General features: G+C 38.2%; 1 protein-coding gene across 7 annotated transcripts in view; it reads right to left on the bottom strand.

Annotated features, from left to right (window-relative positions):
• LOC145543082 (uncharacterized) overlaps window positions 1–16,255 on the bottom strand; it is a 48,040-nt gene that overhangs the window by 25,243 nt on the left and 6,542 nt on the right. For 3 of the 7 annotated variants that reach the window (XM_081583464.1, XM_081583466.1, XM_081583469.1), the window contains exons 2-5: window positions 15,417–15,488; window positions 10,265–10,336; window positions 6,651–6,722; window positions 5,959–6,039 (exon numbers count right to left, since the gene is read on the bottom strand). In XM_081583464.1, coding sequence (XP_081439590.1) covers window positions 5,959–6,039; window positions 6,651–6,722; window positions 10,265–10,336; window positions 15,417–15,488 — 297 coding nt within the window. The remainder of the gene's footprint in view (window positions 1–5,958; window positions 6,040–6,650; window positions 6,723–10,264; window positions 10,337–15,416; window positions 15,489–16,255) is intronic. The other 4 variants (XM_081583468.1, XM_081583471.1, XM_081583465.1 and 1 more) reach the window with 3 other exon arrangements.

Below are 16,255 nucleotides of genomic sequence, written 5' to 3'. Positions count from 1 at the left end.
ACACCATATAAGAAAACTAACTCCAAATAGATCAAATATCCAAAAGGAAGAGCTAAAGCTATAAAACTCTTAGAAGAAAACAAAGGAGTAAATTTTTATGACTTTGCATTGTGTATGCCCTGTGTTCAGTTACTCAGTCAGGTCTGATTCTTTTTTGACCCCATGGACTGTAGCCCACCAGGCTCCTCTGTCCACGGAATTTTCCAGGCAAGAATAATAGAGTGGGTTGCCACTTCCTACTCCAGGGGATCTTCCTGATCCAGGGACCGAACCCACATCTCTTGCATCTCCTGCATTGGTAGGCAGATTCTTTACCGCTACACTACCTGATACCCAAAGCATAAACAATCAGAGGAAAAATAGATGAGCTGGACTTTACAAAAATTAAAAATGTTTCCGCTTCAAAAGACACTATCAAGAAAGTGAAAAAAATAGGACTTTCCTGGAAGTTCAGTGGTTAAGACTCCACACTTCCAATGCAGGAGACACAGGTTCAATCCATGGTCCAGGAAGATTCCACATGTCCCTGTGGACAACTAAGCCCCTGTGCCACAGCTACTGAAACCTTCGTGCCCTAGAGCCTGTGCTCCATGCGAGAAGCCTCTGCAGTGAGAAGCCTGTGCACTGCAACTAGAGAGTAGCCAGTCACTGCAAATAGAGACAGTCTGTGTGCAACAACGAAGACCCAGCATAGCCAAAAATAAATAAATAATAAATAAATAGAGCAGTGTGTACTCATCAAAAAAAGAAAAAAACGTGAGTGTCACCTGTTTGGTTAAGCACAGTTCTTCAAACTTTGAGGCGCTGAAAAACAAACTTTTGGCACTAACTTATCAGATCACTGATGGGCTCCTGTGACAGTGAATTCCTTCACTTTTGCATCTTCTCCTGTCCACTTTTCCCCAGTCATCACGACTGACTGTATATAAAAATAGAATGATTATAAAGCAATAGGTAGCCAAAACAATTTGGCAAAGTTTGTTATCTTTCTCCAGAATTATCTCAATTCTCCAACCCTTCACTTTTTAATAGCTTGCCCATGGTCTTGGTCCCATGAGCTTACTGTTTTTTCTTAACCAAGCAGCCCTTCTCTGAGATTAATATCCTTGTGTTCATCCCTAGTGAAATAAAAGTATGCGGCCACTCTAAGTTACCCTGTTTCTTCCTCCTGTCTTTAGTGCAGCCTTTTATTCACAAGCTTGTGTCTGGGCAAAGGGGAGAATGAGTGAGAATGAGTCAACAGCTCAATGTGGGGGTTGCTACAGCAACTACTTTCCTACAAACCAAAGGACAAATGGTTTCAGATTCACAGTGGACACTGTACTACAGATCATTTCCATTTTGGCCCAATTCCTTCATTTTACACATAAAAGGTATGCCGACTTCTAGTCCATTACCTTTTTAATTCATGAGCTTCTCTTCATGGAACAAAACATGGGAACAGTTGTTTTTGGTTTTTTTTTTGGCAACTTTAAAAAATAAGTTTTATTTGAATAATTTCAAACTCATAAAATGTTACAAAAAGAAACAGATCAAGAAATATGTGTATATTTTTACCCAGATTCCCCTAGGCAACAGTTTTTATTAGCCTCAAAGACCATCTCAGAGTCAAAGTTTAACAAATGCTGTCCTAAATGGTTTTGAAAAATATATCTTATTTGAAGAATAAAGCTCAAATGTTTTCGCATCAGCCTTCTGCTATAGAACACAAAATAAGGGAACATTTCTTACCTGTTATTTTTTTTCTCCAAATTCTTCTATACAGGTCCAGACAGATGGGCTATGTTTCCTTTCTATTAACTGAGGAGACAGAAGAATTGAGGACTGAAGCCTGTCATCACTGTCGTGAGTGTACTGAAATCCTAACAGCTTTAGCTGAAAAAATGTCCAAATCAGGCGGTGAAAACAGATTTCAAATAGGACAAACTCCACAACTATCTATGCTAGAATCCCAAGGCAGGCAGGGCAAACTGGTTCCTTGGAGGAAGGCAGTCAAAGAAATGAGCAGAGTGACCTAGACCCTGTTCCAATATATTTGAAGTACTTGGGGAGGGGCTGACCCCCTTTCCTTTATTCATCTGCATAGGTCCATGAGCCATGAGAACATGACTCCCCATGTGAGGCTCCTCAATACAAGACCTCCAGCTGCACCACGTACACCCTTTCTTGGGGTGGGGTGGGGGCAGCCTAAAGAATTTGAAGTGGTGAATCTGTCTTTCCATGCAAGTTCTGAGAGTAGCCTTGAAGAAGAGTCCCTGGCAGTGAGGAACGGAGGAAGACACAAGGAAATCAGGCAGACCTGAGTTTGAATTCTGATTGTCACTTTCTGGTACAGTGACTTGAATAATGAACATCTCTGTCTTACTTAGTATCATTTACCTCGTAAGGCAGTTTGAGGATTAAGTGAAAGAGCATATGCAAAGCACCCAGCATAGACTGGGCACGGAGTAGGTGCTCAGAAGTGATGATGTCATATTTGCACTGGCCAGAAACCCTGAGGATGCCCAGAGGTGGCTTGGCCAAGAGCTCCAGAAGTGTGGAGTTATCACAGGGAAAACAGCTCTAAAGGCGCTATTCAAGTTAGAAGCCAACTTCAAGATGCAAGGTACAAAAAGCCAAACTGTCATCATTTAGCTCTTACTACAAGGAAATGAAGAACTGCGTAGAAAATTACTTGCAAAGCTCATAAGTGGTTTTGCTTCTTATTAACAGTGTGAATCTAGGCAAGTTATCCAGTGTCTCTGAGTTTCAATTTCCTCATCCCTAAAATGGGGATAATAAAAGTTGTTGGGGGAAAAAAACGTGTGAAGTAATATGTATTCAGTATTTACCATGTATCAAGCACTATGGTAAAAGCTTTAGGCACACTATCTTACTTGTATAGTAAGTATAGTGCCTGGAACATAATAAGTATCTAAGAGATGTAGGTATTAAAGAAATGTTATAGGGCAGAGGAAGAATTACTATGCTTTTGACAAGGAGTAGAAACGTTGTAATATAGGTGGTAAGAATAAGATGCAGTTGAGACAAGAAAAGTAGAGCAGTTGCTAGGTGTGACAATCTCAAATTTTTGAACTATTACCAAAAAAAAACCCAAAAGAACAGCCACCCTAAATCATCCCAGAGGACAGGCCCAAGTGAGTTCGTTTTCATTTTTAATGCTGATGCTTTTCTGAATCTGAGAAGCTGCTGGGATTTCAGTACATACCAAAAAGTGATGACAACATCCTCAAGCGTGCTAACTTTTGTGTGTACACACCTGTCTAAAGAAAACCAAGGCCGGCTGACTGGGAAGCTTGGTGACCACAGCTCAATTTGTCTTCATGGTGTGACCACACCCATCTCATCAATATTCTCAACAGTGGGGTAAATAATTCAATAGGGATAAGGCTTTGGTTTTCCTCTAATTCTCTCATAATGCTTATGTTCTTGGTACAATATTGATGTACCACAGACAAGCCAGCATGTGAACATGCTCTGTCTGGATAACTATATAGCCTTTCTACATTGTACAGTCCTTTAGTTTCTAAAATCATGGAGCTTGTATTGTTAAAAACAATGAAGTGACTAAAAGAATTTTTAAAAACTAAGCCATCAGTCTGGATCTGTGTAGGTAAAGGAAGGAGAAGCAGTTTAAAGTCAGAAGAAAAAGTATACTTAACATTTAGGATTATCAACCACTGCTGCTTTTCCATAATATATTTCATTCCTGATTTCATCTGAAAGAGACATGATCATTACTGCCATTCACAAAGTTGTACTCAATTAAAAAGCCCTTGGTTCAACTTTGAGGTGGATGTCAGATTCAAAATAGACTACCACCCTGCTAACCTATTTACCTGGTGTTTGTCAATAACATACAGGCTTCATTTAAGAAACCTACTCTTATAATTACCTGAAAGCCAGTGATGAATCAAGTTTTTGTAGGGCCTGAACCTTATCTACTTTGGGAAATTCTAATAAAAGCACACAAAGATAAGAATACAAAAATTGCTAGGACCACTCCCAAGACCTTGGAAGGGACTTATGCAAGTGAGGAGCCCTAAAGCTTAAGCTTCATTTAATTCATGACAAATCTATCTCAACTGGGGCCCTTTACCAAACTTAGTTAATGCAAGGGAAAATATCATTTCAACTTGGAAACACCCTAGTCATTACAGGTAATAAAATGACTTAACTCGAGGGGTAGCATCTTCCCTTGGCATCTTCCCTTTGGAAGAAGATGCAATAAAGTTTGTATCTCACCATGGCAAATGTTGCCTGAAGCAAATTAGCTTTGTCTAGTAGAAAGACTTGGCCCCATCAAAGAGCCCTACCCCCAACACACACTTACTGTATTGTGACAATCTTTTGATGGTAAAACTTTGAATGAGTTTTAGGAGTACAGTATTGATTTATTTCCAACACCAGATAGCTCAGATTCTTTCATTACCTTTTCCTGTCATTTATGATAAACACAGAAATTCAAAAGGAACAAGTTGGTGTCTCTTCCCTTAAGAATCTTTTCTGACCCACCACCCATTTTCTACTTTGCTGCCCCTGCCCACCTTGTTACCCTGCTGCATAGATGCTAGCATGGCTCTCCTATATTTTCCCATCAACATCCATCTTCCTCTTTCCAGTGTCAAAGCTTCTTGGGGACAAAGTCCTTGTCCTATTCTTCTTTGTGTCCCCAACACTGCCCTTAGAACAGTGCTGACACACAGTAGGCATGGCACTCTGTGAATGTTTTTGAACGAATTCATCAATTTTTGTCTACTGTGATTCCACAATTTACTTTCCTGTTGTCTGCATAACCACAGTGAAACTCTGATTCTTATTAGGGACTCTTGGCATTATAAAATGTTTAGAAAAGGTGGTGAGTTTAAGACATTGTATTGACGCTACTGAAACCTCCTGGTGGAGGGACCTTAGGCACCGGCTCTCTGGCCAAAGGAAAACTGACCCTGTGTGCTCTTTCCCCAAAGTAGGCATCAGGAAACTCATGAGGGGCAGAGGGGTGGGGGGAGGCCACCCCAGATAGGGATCTGTAGCTCTGGATACACCCTTAACACCTTCATTAACTGGAAAGGAACTGTGTGAAACTGGATTTCTGAGCCACAAGACAGTAAGAGAGCCTTTACCAAAGCCAGGCATAGAGAAGGCTCTTGACCTTGACTCGAAAATCCCCTTCCGGCCATGGAATGTACTATGATTTGCTTGTGTCACAGAGAAATCACAGAATTTTTGAGCAGAAGGGGTGTAAAACCCACACTTGTTATTGACGAGTAGTCAGGTAAAGTCTATAGCATTAGGCTACAGCAATGTATTTTCTTTATATTTTTCACACTACAGCTGAACAAAAACATCATCTTTTTCCATAACTGAAAGGTTCTTACTGGCCACAGATAATTCACTTCAGAGGCATACTTTTTGAAAAACAAGGATCTGGGTGATTGGGGAGAGCCCTGTAGCGGATGTTCAGGAATTCCTTTTCCTTTACCATTTAAAAGAAGCTAATGGTTGAGGAAGCATCCATACCTTTTGTTCCATGAAGAATTTTGTGCTAAACTTAGATCTTTGCAGCTGTGCATTGTATAGACGTTAAGCAGTTAGGAACTTTGCACATGAGCAGGAATCAAAGTCAAATTCAAAAATGGAACTTCATGGACCCTTCCTATATTGGAGCAGCATCAGTGGGATTCCATGACAGTGTTAATTTGAATGTTTTTGTTTGGTGCCTTTTATTGCCTGTCCCAAAGATCAGTACTATGGAAACCAGACTGTTTCATACATAGGAGTTAGACAAGTCTCTTGGCCTCTTTGTACCTTAGTTTCCTCATTTGAGAAAAAAAAAAAAAAAAGGATCACAAGATATACTTTTCAGGATTCATACTAGGCTTACACCCAGGTAACCAATAACTGTATGATGTTTTTACACACAGTTTTATACATGTATTCATCTTCTATTTCACTTACAATGTGTGTAAAAACTGCATTCCATGCCAGGCCTGAAATGTTCCAAAGCTCAGTTCTGTGAGTAAATTGCAACCAAGATTTCTACAAAAAAAGACACAAGCAAAAGAAGAAGAAAAATATATATTCTTTCAAAACACTTATCCTTTGGCAGTAAATCTAATTTATATATGATGAAAATAACACCAGTACTCCCTCCATACACTAAAGAAATCTCACTGTGGAAGATAATAGGATTGACACTTGAATGATTATATACTTGGTGCATTTAGTAAATGCTCAATAAGTGCTTATGTTAAGTGATCTTTATTTCTCTAGAAAAGCGGCACTGTTGACATTTGAGACTGGATAATTCTATCTTGTGGTGGGGCTCTCCTGTACACTGTTGAATGTTTAGCTGCATCTCTGGCCTCTGTCCACTAGATGCCAGTAGCACATACAGTTCTAACAACCAAAAATGTCTCCAGACATTGCCAAATGTCACTGCATGCAAAATTACCCTGGTTGGGAATCACTCACTGCTCTGTAACGATTCACTCTGATCTGTGTAATAATTCTCACACTAACCTTTGCCAGAGACAAAAAGCACTTGTTATATAATTTTAATAATATTTCAAAATGAGTAACAAATTAATTTGATAAAAATTAAGTTTTCTAAAAATTCCAAATATAATGAAGTTGTATTTGTAACTTACATAAACTGCAAAAAAGGAAGTGGTTCAAATGTACGTCTTTCAATAAACTGTATTTTATTGCAGGATAAATCTCTAGGAAAAGTAAAAGGAAAATATTGCCTCAATTAGCTATTAGATATCTATTTAATAGGAATAATAGTAGAGGTTAGAATGACAATCACAAGTAAGTAGCTTTGGTCTAAACTCCAAACCTTAGGAATTGTTATTTGAACCTTCCAGAGTCCCTAACCCTGCCTTCACCTCTCTCAAGAAATCTCTATAAATAAAATATATAACTATAGAACTTTTTTAAAGTTTATGTCATAATCACCTGGAAGGCAGCTATCACTATGGGCTGTGTTAGTCGCTCAGTCATGTCCAACTCTTTGCGACCCCATGGACTATAGCCCGCCAGGCTTCTCTGTCCATGGAATTCTCCAGGCAAGAATACTGGAGTGGATTGCCATTCCCTTCTCCAGAGGAACTTCCCAACCCAGGGATCGAAGCCTGGTCTCCTGCCTTGAAGGCAGATTCTTTACCGTTTGAGCTACAACTATAGGCCTTGATAGATTTTGGAGGTAATCTCTCCTGAGAGCAGAACTGATTAGATTCCCACCTTTTGTAGCCTCTCCAAATTTTAGATTATGAGCTCAAAGTTTTTATTCTCCAATTACAATTTCTAACATTAAAAAGAATTTTCTTATATTTACACACCTCCCAATTTAGTTCCGTTTTTCTAGACCAATTCAGTACTAGCAGAAATAAAAGATATCCTTTCATACAACCTGAAAGGAAGTCACTCCCCTCAATGATATGTAACTTGACCTAATTCAGTATTATACTTTCTATCATATTGATTTTTATTGGAAAATACCCACTCTTGACTATAGCTGACTATCCTGTTTCCATTGATATCGGCTTGCGTCTCATTTCACCTGGATGGGTATAACTGTCTTCTGACTGGTGTTTCTATCTCTGCTCTCTCTATTCCTAAGCCATCCTCTACATGATCATTAGTTGAGCTCTCCAGAAAGTGAAAGTGAAAGTTGCTCAGTTGTGTCCGACTCTTTTCGAACCCATGGACTGTAGCCTGCCAGGATCCTCGGGCCGTGGAATTCTCTAGGCCAGGATACCGGAGTGGGTAGCCGTTCCCTTCTCCAGGGGCTCTTCCCAACCCAGGGATTGAACCAAGGTCTGCCGCATTGCAGGCGGATTCTTTACCATCTGAGCCAATCTCCAGAAGTGGTCCTTAAATACTAGCACCATTTGTGAACTTACTGAAGCGACAAATACTCAGCCCTACTCTGGACCGATTGAATCATTAACTACAGAGGTGGAGTTTGGGTTTCAACAAGCCTTCCAAGTGATTGACTCTGCTGCAGGCTCAAATCTGCCCGAGAGCACTGCTGTGGTAACATGGTCGCTTGGCCCCAATGCCCTTGATAACCTGGCTCTCATCTCCTACTCTCCCCACTAGAACTCTATGGGTACTCAAAGTGTTTTTCCTGTGTTTTGTCTTTCTCCCAACTTTCTTTTGCAAGCTTCTTCTTCCCAAGATGTCTATCTGATGATACCAATGGCCCTTCAAATTTCCGTTTAAACAGCATTGCTTTAGCAACATCTTCCCTGATCCAGTTAGAAGTCTTTTTTTTCCCCTCTTCTATGCTCCAACACCAACTTACAGCTCTCATTACCCATATCCATTTCTTTTTTTAAAAAAAGAAAGATATTTTTGCATGCCATTTTCTCTCAGCATAAAACTCCTTGAGTGTATGGGTTAAATCCTATTTATGCACATTGTCTGTGATGTTTGCAGCCAATGTATGGACATAAAGCAAACTCAAATATTTATAAAGTCAACAAATAAGGAGTGAGTAAGAGGAAAATGACTGTGTTAAGAGAAGTGTAGCTTTATTACTTCACGGCTCCCTCTTTGTCATTAGAGTTTGAGTTGTTTGTTTTCTCTGTGGGATCGTGAATTGCCAGAAGGAATCCTATCTTAGCCACTTTTGTGTTTCCAACACTAGGCTTAGTGGTTAGCATATTCTTTTTTAGCTTTTTTTACTGACTGGCATTTTTAAAAAAGAATGTGTATACGGATGCTAACATGAAATAATCAACTTATAAAGTATTTCATAGAAGTAATGAAGGGCCTAATCCACTGAGTAGTTACCTTTGTTTTTCTCCAAACTATGTTTGTAAGGTTTGGACCCCAGACAGAAGAAAAGAAAACAGTTGCCCCTAAGGCTTTGAAGGTTTGATAATTAAAGAACTATTGTTAGGGTGAGGTGAGATTCTTTATATACCCATCTCCCTTAACTCTTTTGTATTTGCAAAAATACTCTACTTGTTAAACAGCATCATAAATTGGCTTAATAAGGGTTAATAACATACACATCTTGGATGCCATGGACAAAGGACAAAAACTGAGCTTTTAAAGCAAAGAACACGGTATCTCCTTGTTCCTAAATAAACAGAAACATTATGCAAGCATTTCTTCTTGGATAAAGAAGCTAGAGAGGGCATTCCCTGGAGGTCCAGTGGTTAGGACTCAGCACTTCTGCCAGGGGCCTGGATTCAATCCCTGGTGGAGGAACTAAGATCCTGCAAGCCACACAGTGTGGCCAATAAATAGAGGCTGGAGAGATTTTTGTTTTGTACCTAGTGAAGTTAGGGGCATTTCTGATATGTTTATTTAGTGTAGACATTTCTAAATATACCACTTATCCATCATCTTTAACATTTTTAATTTCATGCAATTTCTGCATGAAATCCTTAACAACAGTCTGTTCTTTTGACAACATCGTGTGTTCTTGACAAAGGACTGTTTAGATAGTTCATCTAATATTTAACATTTTAGTGTTAAATGTTAAATACTTAACATTTTCCTGTGTTTTATCTTTCTCTCACTTTCCTCTTGCAAGCTTATTCTTCCCAAGATGTCTATGTGATCATACCAATGGCCCTTTAAGGTTCCATTTAAACAGCATTGCTTTAATAGCATCTGATCCAGTTTTAGCTTAGATTAAGTTATCAAAATTATGAGTTAATGGCATTCACACTAATGTAAGTGCTCTATATTTTCTTTCCTGTGGGTGACAATTTGAAGTTAAGTTTAATTCTTCTCATTTTACTAAAACAAGTTTTTCAAACCTTTTCCAAAAAGGCCAGGGAGTAAATATTTTAGGCTTTGCACGCCACACAGTCTCTGTCGCATATTTTCTTTGTTTCTCCCTCTTGTTTTTTCATTTACAGCCCTTTAAAAATCATTTTTAACTTATGGGCTGTATAAAAATGGACCATGGGCCAGATTTGAGTCATGAACAAAATATAAGCAGATAGTATATGAACATTTATATATAAGGTTCACATGGGAGGCTATAATTGCTCAGATCCCATTACTACTTTTCCTCTACAACTAAAGGGTATTTTCCTATCTATATCTTGTCTAAATAATTAAACTAAAAAATGAATAGGGGGTATTTAACGGTAGAGATGGGCTAGGGCCCTACACAGACTTACAAAATTATAGAATTGTATGGCTGGAAGAAATTGGAGAGACTATCTATTTTGAACCCCGTAGTTACTTTATAGAGAAGATCTCATAAATAAATATGATTCACTAATTAACTTACAAATATTGGAGGGATAGCAAGCCTTCAAATGAGTCTTTGCGTAATTCAGTCAAAGAATTTTCACTGAGAATTCTGAAAAATGAAAAGGTTATTTCTCAATCAAAACGCAAAATAACTACAACCATTTACTACACAGTACTTCTGTAAGTAGAGGAAGCTAAGTAATGGTGCCATCTAAACACCCTAATTCTTATTTAATTTAGGGATGGCGATTTCTGCTCTGTTTTCATTTAAACCTTTCTCCTCACATCTTTTGCTGTGTCCATCTCTCTCCATCACACACACACACTCCATCCACTCTTCCCACCAAATCATACAGATCATATAGTTAATGCCTACTCTCTAGATCACAGGATTTCTGTTAGAATCCAACTGTGGGCAGCACCAACATTGCAGAGGAGTCCTTCCCTCTTCTCTTTTCCCAAACCTTATTGGGAAGTTCCACACAGAACTGTATCAGGGCTGCAAATGAAGCCATTTGATTTTTTTCCTCTAGTAAAACTTTTTTGAAAATTATTTGAATATTTTAAAAATATGCATAAAATATATACAATTGTTCAGTTTAATAATTATGAAACAAATCCCTGTGTGATACCACTCATGTCAGAAAAGAATCCTGTCAGCATCTGAGGAGTCCCCGGGCAGACCTTTCCAATCACAGCTCTCTCTCTGACTTTAGTACACAAGAAACTCTATAAAGATGTCAGAGGTCAGTTTCTCTTGCCTGCAAGAATCCCCTTCCTTGTGATATTAACAGTGGTACATCCTTCAGGAGTCTTGGGGATCTGAGCATATGCTATGTTGCCTTGTGAATATTTTCACTGAGTTCTGCATTTAAAACATTGTTTTTCACTCATAGTGTATCTTGGTCACATATTTATATTAATTCCACCTCATAGCTTGATTCTATCTCATAAATTAATTCTTTACTCATACCTTATGAGAATTAAAGTATCACTACCTGGAAACTCTGCAACTCAATTATAAGGTGGTTCATATTATATAGAATACAGGCATGCACATTTTTAAAGGATCACTAAAACAAAAACACAGAAGACTTTCTTCCCACAGAATTCCCACAAAGAACTCTTGGAGTCCTGAAAATGCTTCAAAGATCCTGACCTCAATTTGAAATTCACCTTGTTAGAAAGAACGGCAATGACGGACAGGTGAAGAGGGAATGGTCAACAGATGGTGCTAAGACTGATTCTTTCCTCACCTCTGTTAAGTAGTGGTTTCATATTTCCATGGAAATGATCCAAAATGAAAAAACAAATCAATATGTCCAACGACGTTTATAGTAACCCTTTCCATAACTTTTAAAGTTGGAAAGAACTCTACCTCCCCACATCACATAACAAAACTGTGTACACCATAGGTAATATACAAAAGTCACATGAAATAATGATACATGAAAAAGGTCAAGACAGAAGCGACTCCACGGACTGTAGCCCGCCAGGTTCCTCTATCCATGGGATTTCCCAGGCAAGAATACTGGAGTGAGTTGCCATTTCCTCCTTCAGGGGATCTTCCCAACCCAGGGATCGAACCTGCATATCTTATGTCTCCTGCATTGGTAGGGGGGTTCTTTACTACTAGCTCTACCTGGGAAGCTCAAATCAATATGCCCAACGACATTTATAGTAATCCTTTTCATAACTTCGAAAGTTGGAAAGAACTCTACCTCCCTGCATTGTGTAACAAAACTGTGTACACCATAGGTGATTTACACAAGTCACAGGAAATAATGATATATGAAAAAGGTCAAGACAGAAGTGAAACTCGTATGTACTAGTTATAAGTCTGAACACTGACAAGGACTCAATCAGACAGTGAAGAGATGGGGCTGATCATTAACTCTTCATGGCACTGTCTTCTTTGATTGGCTGATGCCCATATCAGACTAGTTGGAATTTGAATATTGTGGGAGGACAGAGAGTAACCAAGAATATGTATTTTAAAGTAATGGAGTTCCTTTTTGTGAACTTCTTTGGCTGGCAGGATAGTAAAATTTTTAAAAATAACAGTAATAAATTCAACCTAGAAGTAAAGTTTAGAATGAGAATGTCAGTCACCAAAAAGTACCCCCAAAAGGAGCTTCAAATAAGCAACTAACTGAAATAAAATATACTGATCTGTAAAACTTCAAATATTCATTCTGACTGAGGCAAGAAATTTAAAACTACGGGGAATCAAGAGTTAAAGCCAGATCGAAAACTTTCTCACACCATGAAAATATCAAAACCAGGCATGAAGTAACGTTTAAGAAACATCCATGTTTTACTTCTGACCAGGGTTCTTGTCTAAGGCAATCTTCTAAGTTTCACATTCATTCTTGGTTCTATATTCATAGACAATTATCCTTCTCTCCATTCTGAAACTTCTAGGAAACTGAGAGGCCTCAGTGTGTGTTTGACTCAACTATACATATAATGCAAACAGTAGGCCATTCTAGAAGTGATTTACTCGACTTTCTCTACTTTCTTTCTCTCCAAAGGACTCATCAATGCTTAAAATTATATCTATTTATCTATTATACTTACTTACTTATTTTTATACATATCCCCTGAGAACTGGAATACTTGGTCTGTTTTGTTTGGGGCCTGTCTCCCTAGCATGTAAAACAGTTCGTGGCACACAGGAGACACTCAAAAAATATTTATGAATGAATTCAGAAAGTGATGGGTTATCAACTATCTGATACTTTTATTTAAAACAAATCATCCATTTGCCATCATTCACGAGGATAAGTACAAGAAAAGAAATGTCTTCTCCCCTACATTTGTGACTAAATCTTTTGAGAGAAGAATCCATTGAGAAGTTCATAAAAACAATGTCCTTTCCCCTAGAAAACTGCACTGTCTTGAACACATGTAAGAGTATACGTGCAATCTCCATTCATGGGCCATCCTTTTAGGGCAGAGGTCTATGAACAGAGGAGACTGAATTCAGAGGGCTAAACTTGGACGGGAAACAAAATTACATCTCAATTTTCACAATCTCTCAATAAAATCAGCATTTCCTTCCATTATGAATATAGGCAACAAATTGCAGTAGATCAGCAGTAGCTAACTTGGTCCCCAGCAGAAATCACACACCATTTCATATCACATGTATGTTGCAGATATCTCAAAATATCACTTATTCACATCACTATCCCGAGGTATAATATTTATTGACCTACTACTATCTTGTTATTTAATGTGCTAAAAGAAGCATATTTATTACTATATCACTAATTTTTAAACTACTCTGAAAAATAGTCCGTGTTTCAATATAGTCAGTTTCCTTTGTTTTCCTATATATTTTTAACCTATTATACACTTTAAAACATTATCCCAAGAACATAAGCTTCTGTAGATTATACGCCAAAGAGACATACACGGGGGATTAGGAGGGAGATTAAAAACTTCTGCCCTGGGGAACCACTGCCACCAAGTTAGGAACCTCTGCTTATAAGGTATAAACCTCAAGCTGACTTAGAAATGGGATGGGGAGGGAGGTGGAAGGGGGGTTCTGGAAGGGGAACACATGTACACCCATGGTGGATTCATGTCAATGTATGGCAAAACAAAGAAAAAAAAAAAGAACTCTTCAGATCTCACCAGATTCATGTTACACTGTATCACTTCCCAAACACAGGCTTTTTAACAATTAACTTTTGAATTTCAATTTATTTTTTTACAAAATATGTAGTATATATTCACATGGCTCCAAATCCCAAAGATATATAGTACACAATCCAAACGTCTACCATTCCCCTCTGCTCCTTAGAGGAAACTAATGTTAATCTAGTTCTTGTGCCAAATGACTTTCATTCTTCTCACAAGTTTGGGAAATAAAACCTCCAAGTTAGATACTGTCATGGGAAATATAAACTACATTTTGTAGGTACGAAATCTGTAAATTTTTTTAAATTGCCTGGTTCTAGCATTTTTTCCTTACCAATAAGATAGTCAGACTAAGTAAACATGTCTCTAAGGGTAGTCATAATCCCTATTTTCAGATTGACTGTTATGTCTTTTATTATTAATTCAGAATTCATTTATGACTGGTCTATTCAAGTTGAATGAATGATATGACCACAAACGGTCATGAAAAATACTAGTTAATTACTTTGAATGTTTTTTTCCAAAATCACTTATGTATCTAAGCAGACTTTTTCTACAAATCAATAAAAAATAACAGTAACAGAAAAATGGACCAAGGACAGACAATTTAGAAAGACAAATGTTCAGTAAACATATACAGATATTTAAATTCATAAGTGATTAGAAAAATTCAAATTCAGATCAGACCTCTTTGATTCACCCATCAGATCGGCCAAAAAAAGAGCAGGGGAGAGGGTGGAGACTATCCAGTAGTAGAAGGAATGTGGGGGAAATGAATGTCATCATGGCATGTTGATTGGAGTAGAAGCTGGCACAACATTTTTGAGGGCAATTAAAAAATTATATCTACATAGTCTTCACCCCAACAATCCCATTTCTAGATAGCTATTCTACAGAAATACCTGACCAGATTCACAAAGGTGACTGTATGAAGATATTCATTGCATTAATGCATGCAACAAGAAAACTGGACATACAAACATCCTTCAATAGGGGCATTATTAAACTGTGATACATTTATACTATGGAATATTACGCAGGAGTTGAAATGAATGGGGTAACCCTCTATGTACTAGGAATGAAAGAAACCTAAGATATCATGAAATGAAAGAGTCAACTTGCACGATGTTTCATTTATGTAAGAAGATAAGAAAATCATACAACAAACCTATCTGTTCGTTATCTGGAAATATATATGTATTCAAATGTATAGGAAAGAGTCTGGAAGGATATATACTAAACTTAAAGCAGCTTGAATGGGGTTTAGGGAGCAAGGAGGGTTTTCACTATACCTGTTATTTTTACATAGTGAGAATATAATCATGCAATACTCATATAATGGAAAATAAATGACTGATTTTAAAGAGGACCTGCCAAATTTAATTTTTAAAATAAACACAGAATTTCAATTAATAGGTTGCTTTGGGAGATGAAAGGGGAAATACCTTTTCTCACAGCTATTGACCTCAAAATTCTGGACTAAGAAGGATCTTAAAAGACAGTTAGCAGTTTGTATTCACATTTTGAGAGAATATACTCACAGTTTCTCAGCCCAACGGTATGCCTTCCATGTATTTTCATCAATGTAAGAAATATAGTTTCCTTGGAAATTTCTGTGAAGAAACACAGGTCATATCTTTGAATAGGTAGGAAAGGAATGAAGAGAATAGGTAAAAGAACCATGGCCACCTTGTGGGGAATATTCAAACACAGAAAAAACATATCTCTAATTCCCACAGCTTCCCAGTGTGTGTGCTTAGTCCAATTCTTTGTGACCCTCTGGACTACAGCCCGCCAGGCTCCTCTGTTCATGAGATTCTCCAGGCAAGAATACCGGAGTGAGTAGCCATTCCCTTTTCTAGGGGATCTTCCCAACCCAGGGATCAAACCTTAAATGCTTAAGATGGAACTCATCTTCCTGAAACCAGCTCTCCTTCCCAAATGCTGTATTTCCACCTGTTATACCACTATCATTCTCCCCATCATGCATGCATGCTAAGTCGCTTCAGTCATGTCCAACTCTTTGCGACTCCATGGACTGTAACCCGCCAGGCTCCTCTGTCCATGGAATTCTCCGGGCAAGAATACTGGAGTGGGTTGCCATCTCCTTCTCCAGGGGATCTTCCCAACCCAGGGAATGAACCCGTGTCTCTTATGTCTCCTGCTTTGGCAGGAGGGTTCTTTACCGCTACTGCCACTTCGGAAGCCCCATCAACATACACAATTTTTCTCTTTCCCGCATATCCAAGTCCCCCAACACTAGTCAATGACTACATCTAGTCGGTTTTGCCTTTGTCATGCTCTCATGATTTTATTTCTACTCCTCTCACCACCACTCTAATTCAGCCCTTTCTCACTCTACCGCTAGATTTTGCTAGAC

This window comes from Giraffa tippelskirchi, chromosome 3 (assembly GCF_054371585.1).
Source record: "Giraffa tippelskirchi isolate mGirTip1 chromosome 3, T2T-mGirTip1v1.2.pri, whole genome shotgun sequence".
Classification (NCBI taxonomy): Eukaryota; Metazoa; Chordata; class Mammalia; order Artiodactyla; family Giraffidae; genus Giraffa; species Giraffa tippelskirchi.
This window is presented reverse-complemented; position numbering and strand designations above follow the sequence as displayed.